The following is a 19,176-nucleotide window of genomic DNA, read 5'->3' as shown; positions in this document are numbered from 1 at the left end:
TGACTTCTAAGAGCAATTTGGAAATGTGCCCTGATACCCTCAGTCCTTTGAAAATCAGGTTGTCAGGCATTTGGGAGAATCTGTTGATCTGGATTGCATGTACGGACCAATTTATTTCCCTGGATATGCAGGATTGTCACTGAAGTTGATAAAAGCTGTCTTTGCACACCAGAATGATGAAACTTGTTCAGGACTGAATCCATACTTATAAAGGAGATCTCCTGAGATGTATAGCTGGACTATTGCAGCTATTGCTAAAGTTTTATGCTATTCCAGGTACTGGAACTTGGAAGGTGTTTTCAGCAGTAGAGTTGAGCTAATATCCTGTAACTCAGCTCTAGGTAACTTACCATAGATCTGAAACTTACTTGTGTAAATACTGTTCTATGTCTCACTGGTGTCATTAATCAGACAGCTTGAACTTTAGCTTTTAAAGGTGAAAAAATAGAAAGGAAATGATGTGATCTATTTTGATTATAGTTGCGTGTCTTTGCTGAGGAGTGTCTTTGGGAGGAGGGAAGTAGTTGTTATTGTTGATCAAAGCTGTGTAATTCAGAAGGAGCTTACCTCTTTGTATTTAAGGGCTACCTCACACAAAATCTCTCTCCTCTGTTCGTTGAAGGGAAGTGCTGTGTGCTGAATCACTTCACAGTGTTCTTTAAATGTTAAGGTTGAATTGTGTTGCATGAAAAGCAAGGGCTGTGTATTTCAAGATTAGATTGTAATCTTATCTGCAAGTAAGCAGAGGTAGTCTGATTTAAATGCTGTAAATCTTTAAGATGGAAGGCTTAACTAACTAATGTTTTGCTAATGAGACTACTAAATATGTATTTCTTAGAAGGTTGTGAGCTCCAGTCATAATCAGGTCAAGGGACAACACTTGATTATACTACATAACTGTTCTGTGATATTGGGCAAATTGTTTGTCCTCATTTACCATTTGTGGATCAGTGCAAATCAGCGTGAAGGAATCTGTCTCCTCAGCCTCAAATCTTAAAAGCCATTAACTTTGTATTGCACCCTGCTCTTGGTTAGCAAGTTGTAGCTAGTGTGTAAAACTCTATTAGGCTACAGAGCATTAACAAGAAAGCCACCAAATTGGCCTTCAAGTTTAGTTTCTTGATGGCAAACAAACTACAGCACCAGCAGTAGAAGTGTACTCCTCACTGTTTCCAAGTCCACTATAAAACAGAGAACTCAACCGAAATTTTTGGGTCACTGAGAACTTTTAGAGTATCTTCAAAAAGTACTTTGGCAAGTGAAGCACTGATTGTTAATTTTTTATCTGCTGCTCAGTGAAGAAGCATTGTAATGCTGCCACAAGCAATATTGTCTTTCTGTACAGGTTTTTGTGATGTATTGGAAAATTACCAGAGTACCTAATAAAAAAAATGTGGCATACAAACTTTCTCTTAACTCCCTTCCAGTCTGTTGTGCTTTCATTGAAGCTGACCTCAACAAGTAGATGAAAACCTGATACAAGTCTCTGGCAACTTCAGAAGACAAGAAACAAATTATAGCTGTGTTGGTTTCTGAAGATGGAAGAACTCATTGCTTTTGAACAGAGTTTATCTGATTTATTGATGTTTTAGGGAAAAGCAAACTTACCTCTTACCTCATCCACAGGACAGTACTCACTGCAAATGGCATTAACTGGCAACTCATAGCCAGTCACTTGTGTGGGTGATGGCCATGTGAATGTGGAATAGCTGTGCTTAACTTACACATGACTGGTCCAGGGTTTTCCTCCCCTGTTGTATTTTGTGAGGAAGACTGAAAGCTGGCTTGGGCTCTGAGGGATCCAAGCAGCTAGAGGACTGGAAACTGCTGCCAGGAGGGGGGACACAGTCAGCATGCCTTAAATGTCCCAAACATATCTCAAGTTACCTTCTGGCTTTGCAGGTGTTTTGCAGAAGGGAATGGGGAAGTTACTATGCCAGAGTCCACTCCCCAAAGAGACTGGTCTGTGCAAAAGAATGCAGGGGGAATCTCTGTCTCTGTCTGTAGCAGGATTGTTTGACCTTTATGCACAGTAATGCCAGTCCTGCCTCCACTTGATCCCAATCTCAGCGTCCTAGACAGTCTACAGACACAAGCAGACATCACTACACTGGTTATAAATGATTCATTCATATCTAGCAACAACCCACATATTTTAATAAATGAAAACAAATGCAACTGTGCAATGCCAAAAGCTCAAGCTTTTGGGATGAATGTGTTGAGGAGCACTATCCTGACTAGCAGGGCAGTTCAGATGTATGCTTGCCACAGGAACACACAAGCCTTGCACCTGCCCCTCTGGTAGTGTTTGTGCTGTGGCTGGCATTTCAATCTGGCCTCAGTATGAACTTTATAGCTTAACGCACTCAGCTGAGGAGCTGAGGGGCAAATTTAAACAATGCAGGATGCCATAAAGTAACAAGTCAACAGATGAGAGCAACACAAGCCCTTTCTTCTCTCTGGCTGTTTGAAAGCCTACTTGTGCAGTTGCCCAGACAGTGGTGACTCTAATTGTTCACCCAGCTGTGCTCAGAACCCAGTCACTACAACTTCTATTTGTCTGAAATGAGTTCATGTTTTTTTAGCATAGCTGTCTGACATCAGTGCAGATGGTGATTTCAGCAGGGATATAATAGCTATATAGGCAGAGGCCATTCTTGCTCTGTTCATGCTTTGTGAATTAAATTCTCGTATGAAAAGACTGAAGAGTTTCTGCATGGGTGGGCAAATGTGCCTTCCTGGGGTCATGGCTGAAAGCTATATGATGCAGGAATACACCACCTGTAACAAGAAATACCTCTGGAATTCCCCTACTGCTGCTCCAGCATATGTTAAATATTTTTTTCTCCCTTGTTACATAGACTTAATGTTTAGGTTTGACCCAGATATCATAAGAAGCTAGAGGATTAATCAGAAATAAATTAGATCCCGTTGTTGCAATGCTTAGGTGTTCCTATTCTATGGATTCAGGCATCTGAATGAAGGTTGACTGCCAAAAAAATGCATATCCTGTCTCTGTCTGCTCTGCTGGTTTGGGTGGTTCTGTTGCGTTTTTTGAAACAGCAGGTAAGGAAGTCAAGGTTGCTTTTATTTATAACCATGCAACCATTGCCATTAATAAGCTTAGAGATTATTACAAGTAGAAAAAATGCATGTCTTGCTGCAACCTTGTCCACTTGTTACTGCTCTAACATCCTTGCAAATGTATTTTCAATTTTTTTGCCCCTCTTCTGGTTGCCAACCTCTCCTTGTTGAGCTCTGCTACTGCAGGATTCCTTCCTTCATGCTGGGCATTCAGTAGTTAAAGAGGTCTCTGTAGGGATGTGAGACTTCAAAAATCTGAGTTAATTGCTTGCTTTGATATGATTATCCAAACAGGATATATCAAATATATCTCTTAGAACTTCTGACATGCAACTGGGATTGTATTTTCTCTCAAGCTTTCTCCAGAATCAAGCAATCCAATCACCCTGAAAGTTTGTATTAGTAGCAATGAGATTCTAATGTAAGGAACAGGACCAGACCATAAACCAAAAACAACAATAATTGGGATACGGATCCTGCGCAAAAGACCCTAAACAGTGAACTAAAACTGTATCCAATTTGATATTAGCAGAAATTATTTGTCTTTTCTGTAGAGTCAAACAACGTCATGATTGTGTGTAATACCTCGAGTTCTGTATGTAGAACAGTTTAGCTGCATGTCTGGTTTACATAACTATTCAAATCAATTTATAGCAGTACATGCAGGCATATTAAATCTGATTTTTCTCAAGCATGAAATTTCTAACAAATATTTAACTGCATATCTCAAGAAATAATGGCATACACATATAAAAGTGAAAAAGGGCTAACTGTATGTGGTTAAAGATGGATGTCACTTTCCTGTGCAGTTCTGGATAACAACTTATGAGCACTTTTCCAAGGTCTTCTTTGTTTTTTAGAGACAGTTATTTCATCTATTAGCACATGACATTATGTAACTTAGTAAAATGTGCAGAAACTACACTTATTCTTTGAAACTGGGACTCTTTGACTCTGTAACTTTTTAAAATTGTTCTTTGAAAGAGGAGATGCAAAGATGTTTTACTGTTTTTAAGTAATCTTGGTAAAATTGCATATGTACAGTGAAATAAAGAAAAAGCTTTACATTTTTTCTCCTGTAGGACGATATATAGGAAAGGCAGTTCTCTTCTGCTGTGCATACTTGGAATATATGCTCTTAAAAACTATGAGAAATTTTTTAGGTTTTACTTTTAAATAAGAAAGATGAGAAATTAGTCATGCACATAGGTTATTTTAATAGTGTTTAAAGAAAATGTGAAGAGTGGCTACAAATCTGAGTGAAGTGAAAGTGATTATAACTGAGAATTACTTAATGGAATTTATCATTTATTCTGTCATGAGAATGATTTTCTTCCATAAGTAAGAAATCCCCTTAGCTTGTGTTCTTCATGTTTTTGGTGATGAATGAGCTGCATTTTCTCAAAGACCAGTTTCTTTGAATGTGTATCCTGGTTCTAGTGCATCTGACCAAGGTTTGGGCTGGCATGAATGCAGTTCTCAACAAGGGCTGGCTATGTGCCAGATCAGTACAAGTGTAATGCTGTGGAATAATAAAACTTTTGTGCTCCAAGTCAGTGATACTGTGAGGTACGAAGAACAGCCTTTGCTGTATATATGGTGTTTCAGTTGTTATTCTTGTGAGTTAATGTCACTTACGTCATCTGGTAAGGGAAAACAAATAGTCTTTGTAGATGATAGGATTTTTCAGATATGTCATTCTAATTGTCTGTTAATGTTATGGGCCTCAGTACAGCACTTGACCGTGTAGTGAACAGTGGAGAAGCCAGTAGATGCCCAGCCCCTATGCTTAATTAGTATTTTGCTTGACTTTCTTATTCTTGGAAGCTAAGAAGGTATTTGAGTTTCACAAGCATATTTAAAGTTTTGAATGTGACCCATGCTTTGAGGTGAGAAGGAATTGGTGTTCTCCTGTGGTTTTCAGGCTCTGTGCTGTAAAGCCAAAACATTATCAGCATCGTGAATTTGGCATGTCTCCAGGTTTGAGAGATGGGCCCCAAGGCTCATTAAGCATTAAGATTTAGGTTCATGTGAGGACGCTTGAAACACTTTTATATGAATACAGAGTCCTTAATCTGTAAGTTTTACTGCTGTTTCATAATGAAGAGCTATTTAATAATATGTTTCAGGTAAGAGGCCAAAGGTAACAAAAACCCTAATGCTAAGCCCATGATGAGAAGAAGGGAATAGCCAGTGGGTGGCATACTTGAATACAGACAGAATGACTTTGTATTTAAGTTTTTTTAAAAATTCATTTCAGCAGACTGAATAGTTTCACTTATGCTAGGTTTTTGACAGGGCAGGAGACTGGGACACTAACTCAAAAGGAGTGTTGCTCAAATGCAAGGCAAGGTAATCCTGTGAGAAGTTTCAGATTTTCTAGAGTGTATGTTTAAGAAAGCATATTTAGCAGTTTTAGAAAGCATATCCATGGCCATTGCTACCCAGTGTAAAAACGATGCATGAATTGTAAATTTATAGGTACATGAGATGCTATTCACATCATCAGTTGTTGTGATTGTAGGTTTTGTATAAATAGCTTGTGAAATTGCTTGCAATCTTCCCTGTTGCCTTCCTTGAGATGTTTGCAAGGCCTCTATTTTCTTCATATTTTCGTTTTTGGCAGAGCAACTCATCCAGTCCTGTGTTTGGAATATTGTTTTGTCAATACTACATATTTGCATGGGTCTTTATTCACATATTAGACTGGACTGTGAGCCCTTTATAGGACAAAGTCAGTTTTGTCCTGCTTGTTAAAAAAAGCACCTTGTTCATCTGATTCTAAACAAATGATGTCAGGGGCATCATTAGCAATCACTCAAGAATGTTTTCCCAAAAATATTTTTGTGACCCCAGGAACATGTTTATATTTTGAAACTCCTTAGCCATGTCTTTTGCAACAAAATATTTTGACTTTTCATTGTTCACTGTTTCAAGGTGATTTGTTCATCTTTAAGACTAGTAGTGGATTTTTCTGTCCTTTTCAAATATCTGGGGGCATTTTGGAACTGCCACTAGAGCATGAGTTAAAAATACGTGGATACTGAGGCTGTGTAGGCTAATAATTATCAAGTGCTGAAAGGCTGATTGTTTGAATATAAGTCTGTAAAACTTAATTTGAAGAGAGAAATGTCTCTGTGAAGTTTTACTGTGGATAGAATTTCCTGAATTCTCAAATATGAAATGCCCTTTTACTTTCAGATCAGATCATTAGTCAGGTCTTCTTTTTAGGAATATGATCTGTTTCTTGAGCAAAGAGTTCTGTTGGATACCTCTCCCTCCAGCCTGGATTGATCTGTGAACACACATCACTTCAATATTTCTTTTCTCCGTTTCTGAAGTTTATTCTCTGAAAATGCTTCTCTTCTATTTCCTTCTAGAATCAAGGTCTTTTTGGAGGTTGGGTTTTGGCAGCCATCCTCCGAATATTTTCTTAACTGACGCTTTCTTACAAGAATTTCATGGGCAGTTTATTGGTGCTTTTCATTAGCTCTTTTATCAACTGTTGCCTGAAACGCCTTCTCTTATGGCAGAAGTTTTTCAAATTCTTAACTCATGATAAAAAACCCCAGGAAGGTCTAATAAATTAGTCACACAGTGGCTAGCGCTGATTTTAGCTTGTCTGTCCAGCTTTGGAGATAGCTTATCTCCTGGAATGCCAAGCCCTGGAGACAGCATGAGGAGAGCAATTGATTCTTCCCATACCTATGAGAGCGGCTTTTTATCAGCGGAAGGAATTGACCTAGCTTCTCCCTATGCATGGGACTAGAGCAGCTTTCCACTTCCATCATGCCCTTTTATTTCTATAAGATAGGTCTAAGATCTTAGCTTCTATGCAATGTCTTACTCTGCTTCATTTAACAGGTAGCTTCTGGAGAGTCCAAGCCAGCACCTGGCACAGGGTAAAAGGGAGGATGAGTGTCTGGTTGCTCTAGGGGAGATTTAGATCAGATATTAGAAAAAATTTTCTCACCTGAAGGGTTGTAAAGCATTGGAACATGCTGCCCAGTTACCATCCCCAGCAGTGCTGGGTTAACAGTTAGACTTGGTGATCTTTGAGGTCTTTTCCAACCTTGATTAGTCTATGTTGGACTGAAAATTACGAGAGAACTCTGAGAAGCACAGATGATTATTCTGCCTCAGGACAGGTGCATAAATGCTAGGGGTAGTGGGCAGAAATCCCCACAGAGAGCCTGAAGGTTCTGAGAATAGGTCAGGTGTGAATGTAGAGGCTCAGGTTTTGCGGATGAAGCCTAAAAAATCTTAGTTGTATCCTGGTTTGGTTATTGTCTTTTGGATGCTTGGTGGGATTCTTGGGATCACTCAAAATGAGTCAAGGATTGGGATTAGGACTGGGGGAGAGAGCACAGGCTGGAGCTGCAGATGCAGTTGGGGCTGCCAGAGGAAGACATGTGCTACAGGTTTCCTCTCCTGAAAACTCCTTAGGCTAGGGCATGACTGGGGACAGGAGGCCTAGGGCAACCAAGTCTTTTGGTTAGGACTGGTGGGGCAAGAAAACATGAGGCTGCAGTTGTGAGGGGCTTCTAGGAGAAGGTGTGGGTTGGTGTTTTTTCTCACCTGCAGAGTCTTTCCCTTGGGCCACGGCTGAGGATCTTTTGCCAGGTCCCCAGTGCAAAACAGTGATTGGTCTTGTTTGTCCAGTATTTCAACAGAAACCTACCAGAGCTGATAAAACTTTACATAATCAAGACACATGCTCTATGAAAGTCTAAACTGGCGCAGAAAATTTAGTTTGTGTATACAGGCCTATATCAGAAGAGGTATAGTTAGTGGATTTTTGAGACACAGGGATGGACAATAACTGTGAGAGTGAAGGCAACCATTGAGACGCTGCACGAACAGCATGACTTTTCAGCTGACTTGGTAGCAGAGCAAGCTTAAACCACTCAATGTTTTGGCATCTGGATTGTTGCTCTAGATGAGGCAATAATTCAGAAACGGTTGGTCTGCTCTGGAAGAAACCTCCTTTTGACATATTCTGCAGCAAGCAAGTCCTGGGGGATTTGGTGCCAGACTGCTTAGAAATGTTTCCAACAGGAGACAAACTTTTTAATAATAATTTTATTTTTTTCCTCAGGGTTTTCCATCTTGCATTTCCTTTTTCTTCAGCCTCCAAATGGTGACCTAAAATGTTGTTTGTTCCCTACTTCTTACCTTCCTTTCAATTTATGCTACTCCTGTATTTCACAGGGAGTTCTGTACAAGCCATTTTGAAGATTTATTTAGAATGGGTTTTGGCATTTGAGGTTTCCAATAAGAATTCTTTATTTTGCCTTCTGTTATTGCCTATGACTTTTAATCTGCACCTGCAATATTGGTTATGGTGCTGACGCATTCACGTTTGAGTAATAAAGAAAATGGGATGCTTTAGCTAATATATTCCTTTTTTTCCTGACACAGAATAGGCAGACTGAGGATTGAAACCACAAGAGAGCTACAGTACTTAGAAAGAAGTCCTCTGGCAAAAAAAAAGATATCTGAAATTGCCTGGTGTAGCAGCTAAATGGAAAATAGTAGTTTTACAAAGTTGCTGCTGTGTAAGGTTAAAAAGTACCATAGTAATTTGGGGGGGGAAAAGTAATTTTATTTTACATCTGTGCAATGGCAGTTCTCTTCTAATGAAGAAAAGTGATTTTTTTGTAAATAGAAGTATATTGATTCATTTGTTTTTAGGACATAACTGTTAGAGTCTACCTTAAGCAGAAGAAGAATAGTACAGCCGTCTGTATGAGCTTGGAGTTCTTAAGTTCAAGAATGCTAAAAAAATGCCCACAACTCCCAAAAGTATTGTTCATATTGGTTTTGATGCTACTCCCAATATATGATGGTGTTGGAGATGTGGAGACTTCAAGAATGTAATAATATGCATACAGTTTAGGACAAGTGGAACAGAAGCTTTATTACCTATGATTATAGAAAACTGAGAATAGCATCTCCCACTCTGCTTCCCTGTTCTGTCTAAGTGATTGCAAAAACCCAACCTGTATACTGTTTCAGGGAGACACAAAGGGAAAGAGGTGAGGAAAAGCTATCATTTCAATATTCATAATATTGAATATTCACTCCAGGAGGGATAAATGCCTTCATGAGCTTGCTAACTGCCACAGTCCAAAGAAATCAAGCAACAAATAATGTGCCACTATGGAGAGATGGCTCTTGGTGATGCTTTGAGCAGTGGCACATAGCCTGTTGTCCCAACTCAGAAGCAGGGAACTGGAAATCATCACAGACTGTTAGCTTTTAGTTGAAAGGAATATTGTTTTTGTTGTGATAAAATTCTCAGCCAGACCTCTCAAATATTAAATATGAATAATTTTACCACCATAGTACACTGTGAGCAGAGAAGTCTGGTCTTGGAGACCATGTCAGCCCAAAATGAGGTTCCTCTCTTCCACAGAGCTATTCTAATTTTCAGACAGTTTTAAATTTAAGCAGACATGATTTTTTCTCTTCAAAGATCTTGAATTTTAAGTCCATATTTTGACCTGATGGTTTTCTTCCCAGTGGATTGAACTGGTTGAATTTTTCTTTGGATAAAAGGCATTATGGTTTTCTCTTGGGGGAAGGGTGGTGAAGACATAGTGTTTGTTGCAACACAATTTTACAATTAAAATTCCCCACTTTTAGAGGCTTGGTAAATTTTTTGAGTATTCTAACAATGAGCCACATTGACACATTTCATAGCATGCTCATGGGTGGTGAGGAACTTGCTTTTGGGGGGTTGCTAATCTTTGGACCCTGAATAGTGTTGAATTGTGGTATCACTGGCCTAATGGTGTATTCATGATGAGATGGAGGGTTTATGGATTCCCTTTTTATTTGTCTTCTCTCAGTTATGATTTATGGAGCCCTCCATTCAACACAATATATGAAAGGATGGCATTTAATGTCAAGTTAACATGAAAAAAATAGGCCACCTATGAAGTGTACATCCTTTCTCACTTTCCTGCAGTGCAGAAACTGCCAGACCTGGATGCCTTCTGAGTTTCTACTCTCAGGCCCTTCCAGGCATGATCTGCCTGTACACAGGTAAGGCAGACTCATGTGTCAAAATTCACCCAGAATCTGTCTGGGTCACTGATGTGGTCTAGATCAATTTAGAATTTAAAACAGATACTGTTGAGTTACTGTACTGTGGATATTCATCCTAGTCTTTCTTCTTTTCATTGATGCAATTTGGGTGTCCATGTATGTTTTCAGAAGGTAGAGATATTTTTTTTTCAGTCACACTGAAATCTTTATGTGCTGGGAGGAAATATTTGATAATTTGGATTTTGTGACTTACCACTCATAAAATACTCCTTTCTCGTAACAGGTTGCTGAATGCAATAAAGCCAGGATTGGTAAAAAAGATCAATAGACTGCCGACCCCCATTGCAGGTTTGGTGAGTATATCAAATGGAGGAAAGTATTTTAGTGCTGCTTTTTGCACCTGTACATTGACTATGTGATTCAGATAGCAATTATTTTTGTAATTTGAACTCTTCTAGCCCAGTAAACTCAGACAGTCCTCTGAAATAGGAATGTTCTGTGTAGTCACCTTAAGACCTTTCAGTCTTTTTTTTTCCAGAAGTAGGCAGTATTCAAGTGGCAGGGTATATTTTTAGAGAAAGATGATCTTCTTGGTTATATATCATGTCTCAACTGTGGCACTAGCTTTAGAAAAACTGGAATGCATGCATTAGAAGCCACCGCCACAAAAAGATAGTTTTTGAAAAGGAATAAAACTGTACTTGTATATTTTGTCTCATTTTCCCTTTCCCCAAAATACCACAGTCTGCAGATAACATTCATTGTGGGACTATGTGGGGAACTGTTTCATGTTGACTTTAAGGGCAGAGCAAAATTTGGCCATACTCTGTTGCAAGCAAGGAAGACCACAGAGGATGTGCTGACAGCTCGTGGGCTGTTGGGAGCATTGGGTGCTCAGGGGGTCACCTCAAGTGATGGCACAGACCTGTGCTTGCTGCTGGGGCAGAAGGTGGGGGTGTGAGTACTTGTTGGGTCTAACAGCATTAGCCACATAGAAATCTGTCTGTATTGATTTTACCTTCAGTAGTAATTGGGAATAAAAGGGTCCTTGAGCATGTGGAAGGTGGCCACTCTCTATTTAGACTCATCATATATGTACATAGTTCCTTTGTGTTTTGGCACTGTTCACATTGTGGCTTATACAAGATCAAGAATATATTACTTGTTGATAGGTGAAGTAAATATTCCTTTGGGCATTAAAAGGCATTAAAAAGTTTCAGTGTATCAGAAATCATTACATTTGCTATTAAATTAGTTCTATAATTTTGTTACACTATAATGTAATGCAATGTTCTATAATGTTACAGCCTTTGAGGCTGGGTCTTTCAACCTGTAGATTGACAAGGATATTTCTGCATGATATTTCTGCCTGGCTTTAGAATCTCATTTTTGGGCCCCATCACCCTTTTTCTAAAGTTTTCTTGAGTGCCTTTCTTTTGCCTCTAAAACTCACCTAGTTTTATTCCTTTGCAGTCCTTTTTGAAAGGAATATTTGATATAAACAGCTGAAAAAAGTACCAGTAGTGTAGTTTTTTCTTTTCCTTGGCTCACTTTCAGGAAAGACTCAATTTTTGTTATGACTGTTTTAAGAAGATGATATTGAATTACATTGGTTTGTTTCCTTATTCATATGTAAAATCCCAATGGTAAGGTGGTTATAGTAGGAAGGACATAGAAAAAAGTGTATGTATTGTGTGTATTTTTCTCATTCCTTGAGATAAAGCTCTCCTACAAGATGTAGATCTTCAAAGCATTATGAAAAAATAAGTTTTCAGGCTACTAATGATACAGAAGATCTTTATTTTTGTGCTGTAAAGTGGCTTTATTACCTCTATACTGTGTCATCTGATATTCTTTAGTACAGTAATTTCACAACTATAAGGCGCACCCTTTTGACTAAAATTTTCCCCTGAACCCGGAAGTGCGCCTTATAGTCCGGTGCGCCTTATCTGATGTGCAAAGTTCGGAAATTTGCAAACCCAGAAGTGAGAGCTGCGAGCCGCGGGGCGAGCCGGCAGGGCCGCAGCTGCTGGGTGGAGGCGGGGCCACGGGGCTGCAGCTGCCTGCGGGGCCGGGGCTGTTGACTGGAGGCGGGGCCGCGGGACCGGGGCCGCTGGGTGGAGGCGAGGCTGGGGCTGCTGGGTGCCTTCGGGACCTGGGCTTCCGGGTGCCTGCGGGGCCGCGGGACTGGGGCTGCTGGGTGCCGGTGGGAGCGGGGCTTCCGGGTGCCTGCAGGACTGAGGCTACTGGGTGCCTGCCTGACCGGGGCTGCTGGGTGCCCGCGGGGCCGCGGGACCGGGGCTTCCAGGTGCCGGCAGCACCGGGGCTGCTGGGTGCCCGCGGGACGGGGGCTGCTGGGTGCCTGCAGGACCGGGGCTGCTAGGTGCCCGCGGGGCCATGGGACCGGGGCTGCTGGGTGCCTGCCCGACAGGGGCTGCTGGGTGCCCGTGGGGCCGCACACCAGGGCTGCTGGCTGCCCGCGGGGCTGCGGGACCGGGGCTTCCAGGTGCCTGTGGGACCGGGGCTGCTGGGTGCCTGCGGGGCTGCAAGGCCGGGGCTGCAAGGCCCGCGGGGTTGCGGGACCGGGGCTTCCAGGTGCTTGCAGGGCCACGGGACCGGGGCTTCCGGGTGCCTGTGGGACCGGGACTGCTGGGTGCCCGCGGGGCCACGGGATCGGGGCTGCTGGGTGCCCGTGGGGCCGCGGGACCGGGGCTGCTGGGTGCCGGCAGCACCGGGCTTCCAGGTGCCCGCGGGGCCACGGGACAGGGGCTGCTGGGTGGAGGCAAGGCCGGGGCTTCCTGGTGCCCGCGGGACTGGGGCTGCTGGGTGCCTGCGGGGCTGCAAGGCCGGGGCTCCTGGCTGGAGGCGGGGTCGGGCTTGCCGGATGGAGGCGGGGCCTCGTCCAGCAAACACGCGGGGGGAGCTGGGGGCGGAGCCTCGCTGAAAAGAAAAAAAGTGCGCCCTATAGTCCGGTGCGCCTTATCTGATCTACAAAGTTGCGAATTTTGCCGACTCCTGGGGGTGCGCCTTATAGTCCGGTGCGCCTTATGGTCGTGAAATTACTGTAACTACTTTTCTAAATGTTTTTCCTAACAAGTAATTAGGCTATTTTAAAATTTTGCTGTTTCTGAGTTCTTGAACATTACCAATGGATGTTTTAATCTAGTGTTCTGTGATTAGATTTCTCCCAACAAAATAAACTAACAAAATTTCCCCTAGCTTCCCAAGATGTCTCATTTCATACCTGCTGATTTTGTTGCCATTTGTAGTTATAGTGGATTGCATGTGAATTTAAATGATCAAGTGTTCTAACTAGTCTGTTAGGCTTATTTATGGTGTATTATTTAAAAGGATGTGTTTGAGCATAGAGTGTATCCTTTTCTTTTCACTTACATATACCATGCCTATGTGTCTAAAAAAAAAAAAAATATATTGACACTATAGTCCAGAAGCAGTTATACCTCCTAGGTAGTTGACTCTATAGGAAAGACATTCCCTTATTAGTTGCCAATTTTTCTTTATTATCTTAGTTTTAGTTGGCTTCACATACTAAATAGTTACTTCTTTCCAGTTATTTCACCCAAGTGTGATTTCCTCAAGTACAAGTTTCTAGTGCTGTGAAAACTTCAGTGCCTTTTCTTCCTTGTATGAGATACGTGCTTTAAAATCCTAGATACTGCTACTGCCTAAAAAGTGTAACCTAATTATTGTAACTGAATTAATTTATTTCCCATAGCTGATAGAATAAGTATTTATTGTGCTAGGAGAGACAATAGGTATGTTTTCTTTCATACACAGTAGGAGCAACTTATGAGTAATTGTGGAGTATTCAAAGTGCCTTTTGTTTCATCTTTAGCCTCTAGAGACACAAACAGTTATACAGATCTGCAAAACGACTACTTCAGTCTAATTCTTCAGATGATAGTCTATTTTTCTCCTTTGTTATGGTAAGGAAAAATTAAGAAGTGTCCTTTATTAAAGGAAACTAACAGTGAACTTGAAGCCCATATCAGACACATGCTGAGGTGTTCACTTGGAAGTATCATCAGGTGTAAAAATTTTGCCTGTTTGAGTGACGTCTCACAACGCTTCTGTAAGTATTATGTATAACTCCTTCAGTGTTGACAGACTGAATTCTTCAAACTTTTCCTGGCAATTAAAACTAAATGAATCTGCAGTTACACTGAAATTCTCACTATGACTTGCTCATATATTTTAACAGGGAATAATTTATTTGTAGATCTTGCATACCAGAACATCACTCATTTAAGTAAAATTTATTGGTTATAGTGCTGTGGTGTTAAATTAAGAACTCAAGAATCTGAACACCACCATACTTAACACAGGCCATATAAATACATAAAGATGATCTTTGTCTAGTTGCAAGTCAGGATGTGAATTGTACGCAGCATTACATATAGAATTACATATGTTCAGCTTGGCAGGCTTGTTTGTAACTTGCTTTGATCTCCAGAAGTGCCGACTGTTTCTGTTATCACATCAGAAATGATACATTGCTTTAATGAAAGAAAATGTAGGACCACTACTTTGGTATTCAGACTTACAGTATTAAATCTGATGAAATGTTTTCTCATTCTTGTTCAGTACTCATTAATCCTGAAAGCTAATGCTCCCACCACAAAGCAAATTCACAAAACATTCAAAGAACATATTAGGCATAGGTAGGAATAATAGGCTTTACTAAAAGCCTTGTTGCCAGAAAAAATTTTCTCATGTGAGAAATTGATACTGAGCATCTTTGTTCTAAGACTGTCAAGTTTCTAGCACCATCATTTCACGTATTTAATTGTAGAAGGCTGGAGAAGCGTTTTGGTAAGTTCTTAATTAAAAAACCATCTGGAGTTGCAGAAGACTTGCAAAGATGTATTAGGGTACAATGATATAATTGAGCGACTTTTGCAAAACCAGTAATTTATTCAGTGAGTTGCTGTTGGTTTCTTTCATTTTGTATGACATTCATAGTGAATACAACTAATTTTTAAGGTTTCTACTAATTGCAGTTGTGTACCTCCATACCTTATTATCTAGTCTATAAAAATTACCAGCATCGCCATAGATAAGCTTTGCGGTATATTACTAACCACTGTATGTTGACTTTCTTTTTTCCTTAAAAAGATTCCAGCTTTTGCTTCCTGTCCCTGAATAATGTCACTCTGTGAGAAAAGAAAAGGTTTCTGCCTTATCTTTTGTTTGACAGGATTTAGGGGAGTTTATAGCATTACTTCAGTTCCTTGAACAATCCCCACAGGAGCTCAGACACTTACTTCAGAGGCTGTGTGAACGATTCTCACATATAATAGGAGGAAATAGTCAAGACAAAGATGGAGAGATGAACTTTAGCTTGGCTCTTGGCTCATGTTCTAGCACTACTGAATAAAAATCTGGTTGCAGTGGCATCCAGTTTTTAGTTTGCTTATGGTCCTTAACTTTGTGACATATGTATGATATATAGCACTGGAAAAAATAGAGCTGCAGTAGTTACCTGGTTGCATGGTTATTGCACCAAGATGAACAGAGCCGTATTATGCTGCTTAAGAAAGCTTGTTCATTTGAAAGCGAGGTTGGGTTTTTTCCCCTCATTATTTTCCTAGGAAGTTTCTTTTGGCAAAGTGTTCTCTGAGAGCTTGCTATTACTCCTATTAAGAACAGCTATCTGTCTGCTGGTGCTGGTAGTTTATTCTTATGCTGTAATATTGCACAAATTTTAAGTTTAGGGCTTTTCTATCTTATATGTTATTTCAAAGAAATGTCATCATTGTTAGCTTTCAGGAGTTTGCACTACTAATTAAATTCAGCAAATGAGATCTTGTTTCTTCATTCAGGTATGAACCTCAAAATCAAATTACAAGACCCCCAAAAAATATCATGTGTTTCACACAGTTAAAATAAACAGCAAAGATAGAGAAATACACAAAACTTTGACGCGCTTTGATATGCATTATTTTCATCACTTTTTTCATTCATACCTCCTTGTTCCTATTTTTTTTTGTTAAAAATTTTCTTCTTGCTTTTTTCTTTCAAATTTATCACTCTCCCTTTAATTCTAGTCCTTTCTGGAGAAAACCTGCTTCTATTGTAATATATCGATTCATAATATATGATAATTTCTGTTTCCTTGTTTTGTACTACTATTCTCTGCTGAACATATTCATTTCCCAGTGCAATTGTGTTCATAAAAAAGTCTTGCTGTGTATGTTGTGGTACATGTGAAGTAAACAGAAGCAAAATTTCCTGACTATCTAAAAACAATAAGTTCTTGGCACTCACATTCCAAAAGCATTTTTGTGAATGTTGACGGAAATCAAAGTGTCAACAGCATAGCAAAATACTGTGCAAACCATTCTGCCGTGTTTTCTGTGGATGTTCCTTGCTAGAGAGTAAGTGGTTTCTCTACATCTCTTGTGCTTTCAGTTCTGAAATCTGAATATTTAGGGTCTGGCCAGTAGATGAGAGCAGCACTGTGTGCTTTGGCTCATCACACACTGCAATGTATAATGAATCTCTTCACTAAAGCAAGAGTATCCTTGAAAAAAATTAATGGTTAGTATCATGTCCCTGTATTCTTTGTGTTTGAGTTTTTTAATCCCCTAGCTTTCTAGACTGCCTTCAAATTGATTTTTCATTCAGATTTTCTTGCCTTGGGTGCCATCTGAGCTGGACAGAATTAATCTGGACCTTATAAAATTCCTGTTTAATGAATTTAGCTGTATATTGTATTCATGAACATTTCTAAGTTACACAAAGAATATAAAAGCAAAGTAACAGGTGTTTCTTAATCACATTGTTTGTAAACAGAGTCTGTATGGAACAATCTGCAGTGAAGTTGTAGTTAATTCATGGCAGAAGAGGAAAACAGCCACCAGTTCAAATTTGGCAGAAAGCACAGAGAAAGCAGTACTGCGGGGAAAACGAGACACAAACAAATAAAAATTAAAAGTTTATATGGAAATTCAGCTATTTTTCTTTTTTAAACTGGATTGAAGGTTTTTATTGCTTCCAATTAACCATACAAATGCTGTCCAGGAAGCATTGCTCTCCTCCATTTAAACTAGTAATATAAATGCAAAATACGATGCTGGCATCTCATTTAGTATTTTATCAATTAAAATGGCTGTGCTTACTCTATTGCATGGGGTTTGGTTCCAAAATTCTCAAACATTTGATGCTGGAAACTAATAATTGATCTGACAGCAAATGTACTGGAGACATTCTAGTGCTGCACTTGTGCTCAGCCTGTGTTGCCTGGCTTCCAAGTACTATAATCTGATATATGCATGCAAGAGAGGCTGAAATAATAGGAAATTAATAAAAGGCATGTACTATAGAAAAACAAACAAACAAAACAAAGGGAGGTGCATAACCCCACCTTATTTATTTGTTTGTGATGGTCAGAGCTGTAACACACAACTTCAGAGAAGTGAGTTCAGCCAACTCCTTGTAGCCTTCATGTTCACCACCTCTGTATGGCTCATGAGTTGTTCCTAACATCCATGGGCGATCACTTCTTTCCTCAACTACCAGCTTGCAGTGGTGTGTTTATGATGGCTGGAGGTGAAACTTGAAGTGAAGAACCTTGTTTGTTTCCAAATTGCCTGTTATTGATCCCTCAGGGGTTTTTGTGGGCTTCCTGCACCAGTGGCCCCAGCCAGAACTCAGCCAGGACTTCGGCAGATCAGCCTCACTGCTGGCCCTAAAGTCCCATCTTCTGGATGCTTCCTTGGCTGGAGTGCTTACAGTGCACTCAATAAACTAAGCTGTTTTTGGCAGGAACCACTCCTTGTCATGCTAAGGATACTGGCGCTTTCTGCCAGTGTCCAGGAGTTAGTCCCTTGGTATAAGATGAAGTCTCTCAGTACCCAGGATGCCCTGAACAGTTTCCTTGTTGGGTCAGAACAGCACCAGCCAAGATGGGTAAATATTTGCAGGATACATGTGAAGGATGGCTGTGATCCATAGCTGCTGTGGATGTATGCAAACTTTGTCATGTTGTTGAGACTTCTTGCCAGACTAGACTGGTTAGGATTCAAAGGTGCAGCATTTTCACAGTCAGCTTAAGCTGTGCCCTCAACCTGCTGAGCTCTGCTGCCGAGAATGTCAGGACTTGGTTTGGCCAAAAGCTAATAATACTTGCAAGCTTTTTGTGGCAGGGATCATCTGTTAGTCTGTTTTTGTCTAACACCTCACCCCATGAGTCCTGCTCCATGGCCAGGACTCCTAGACAGTATGTTAATACAAATAATAAATAACAGTTATAAAAATATCACAAGCATTCCCTATGTCATTCACAGTCTCATTTTAGACTGCTCTCCCAACAACTGTGTGTTTAATCAGTAGGTTTATAATTAGCTTTATTCTCACTGAATAATTTAGAATGTTAATATGCAAATTTGGAGGCAAGAGGAACCTTTTCTAGGCTAAAGAAGGACCAAGAGAGGATGGTCACTGCAGAGGATGTCTTTTTCTGAATGTTTTTTTTTTTTTTTTTGCTGTATGGAGACACCCTTTTCTTGTCCAGCCTTAGCATGCTTTAGAAAAAAAGTATTCAGTTAAAAGCAAAGAGTTTGCCTGTTTAGGGCTATCAAGTGACTTCTCAAATAAGTTATTTATAAAATATTGCAATGATTGTTTTCAAATTTTTTTGTTGGTTGTTGGTTTTTTGGTTTTTTTGGTTGGTTTTCTTTTTCATAGGAGGTTTAGTAAACTGGAGGATTTCAGGCATAACACTTGAAAATGGCAAAAAGAAAAACATTGCTACTGCTGAAACGATAATGTTAGGCAGCTGAAATGTAAACTTGCCCTTATCATGGCATTAACTATAAACGACAGTCTTTCCTTGGTTTGGGAGGGCAACTGGCTTCCAGGAAGAGCTCATTTTGTATCTGTGAAAAATGTAGGTTGCCCACTGGAATAGCTGTTAGATTTGCTTTCAAATGCTGGGGTCCTTCTGCAAGTTCAGCCATGACTTGCATTATGTTGGTTTAATGACACTGAGTTGAGTGAGTATTTCAGAAATGGCAA

General features: G+C 40.1%; 1 protein-coding gene across 1 annotated transcript in view; it reads left to right on the top strand.

The window, feature by feature from the left end:
• Positions 1 to 19,176, top strand: part of LIMCH1 (LIM and calponin homology domains 1) — a 181,749-nt gene that overhangs the window by 69,019 nt on the left and 93,554 nt on the right. Inside the window, exon 3 of the mRNA XM_033060793.2 lies at positions 10,421 to 10,490. Coding sequence (XP_032916684.1) covers positions 10,421 to 10,490 — 70 coding nt within the window. The remainder of the gene's footprint in view (positions 1 to 10,420; positions 10,491 to 19,176) is intronic.

The sequence above is a fragment of the Catharus ustulatus genome, chromosome 5 (assembly GCF_009819885.2).
Source record: "Catharus ustulatus isolate bCatUst1 chromosome 5, bCatUst1.pri.v2, whole genome shotgun sequence".
Lineage (NCBI taxonomy): Eukaryota > Metazoa > Chordata > Aves > Passeriformes > Turdidae > Catharus > Catharus ustulatus.
This window is presented reverse-complemented; position numbering and strand designations above follow the sequence as displayed.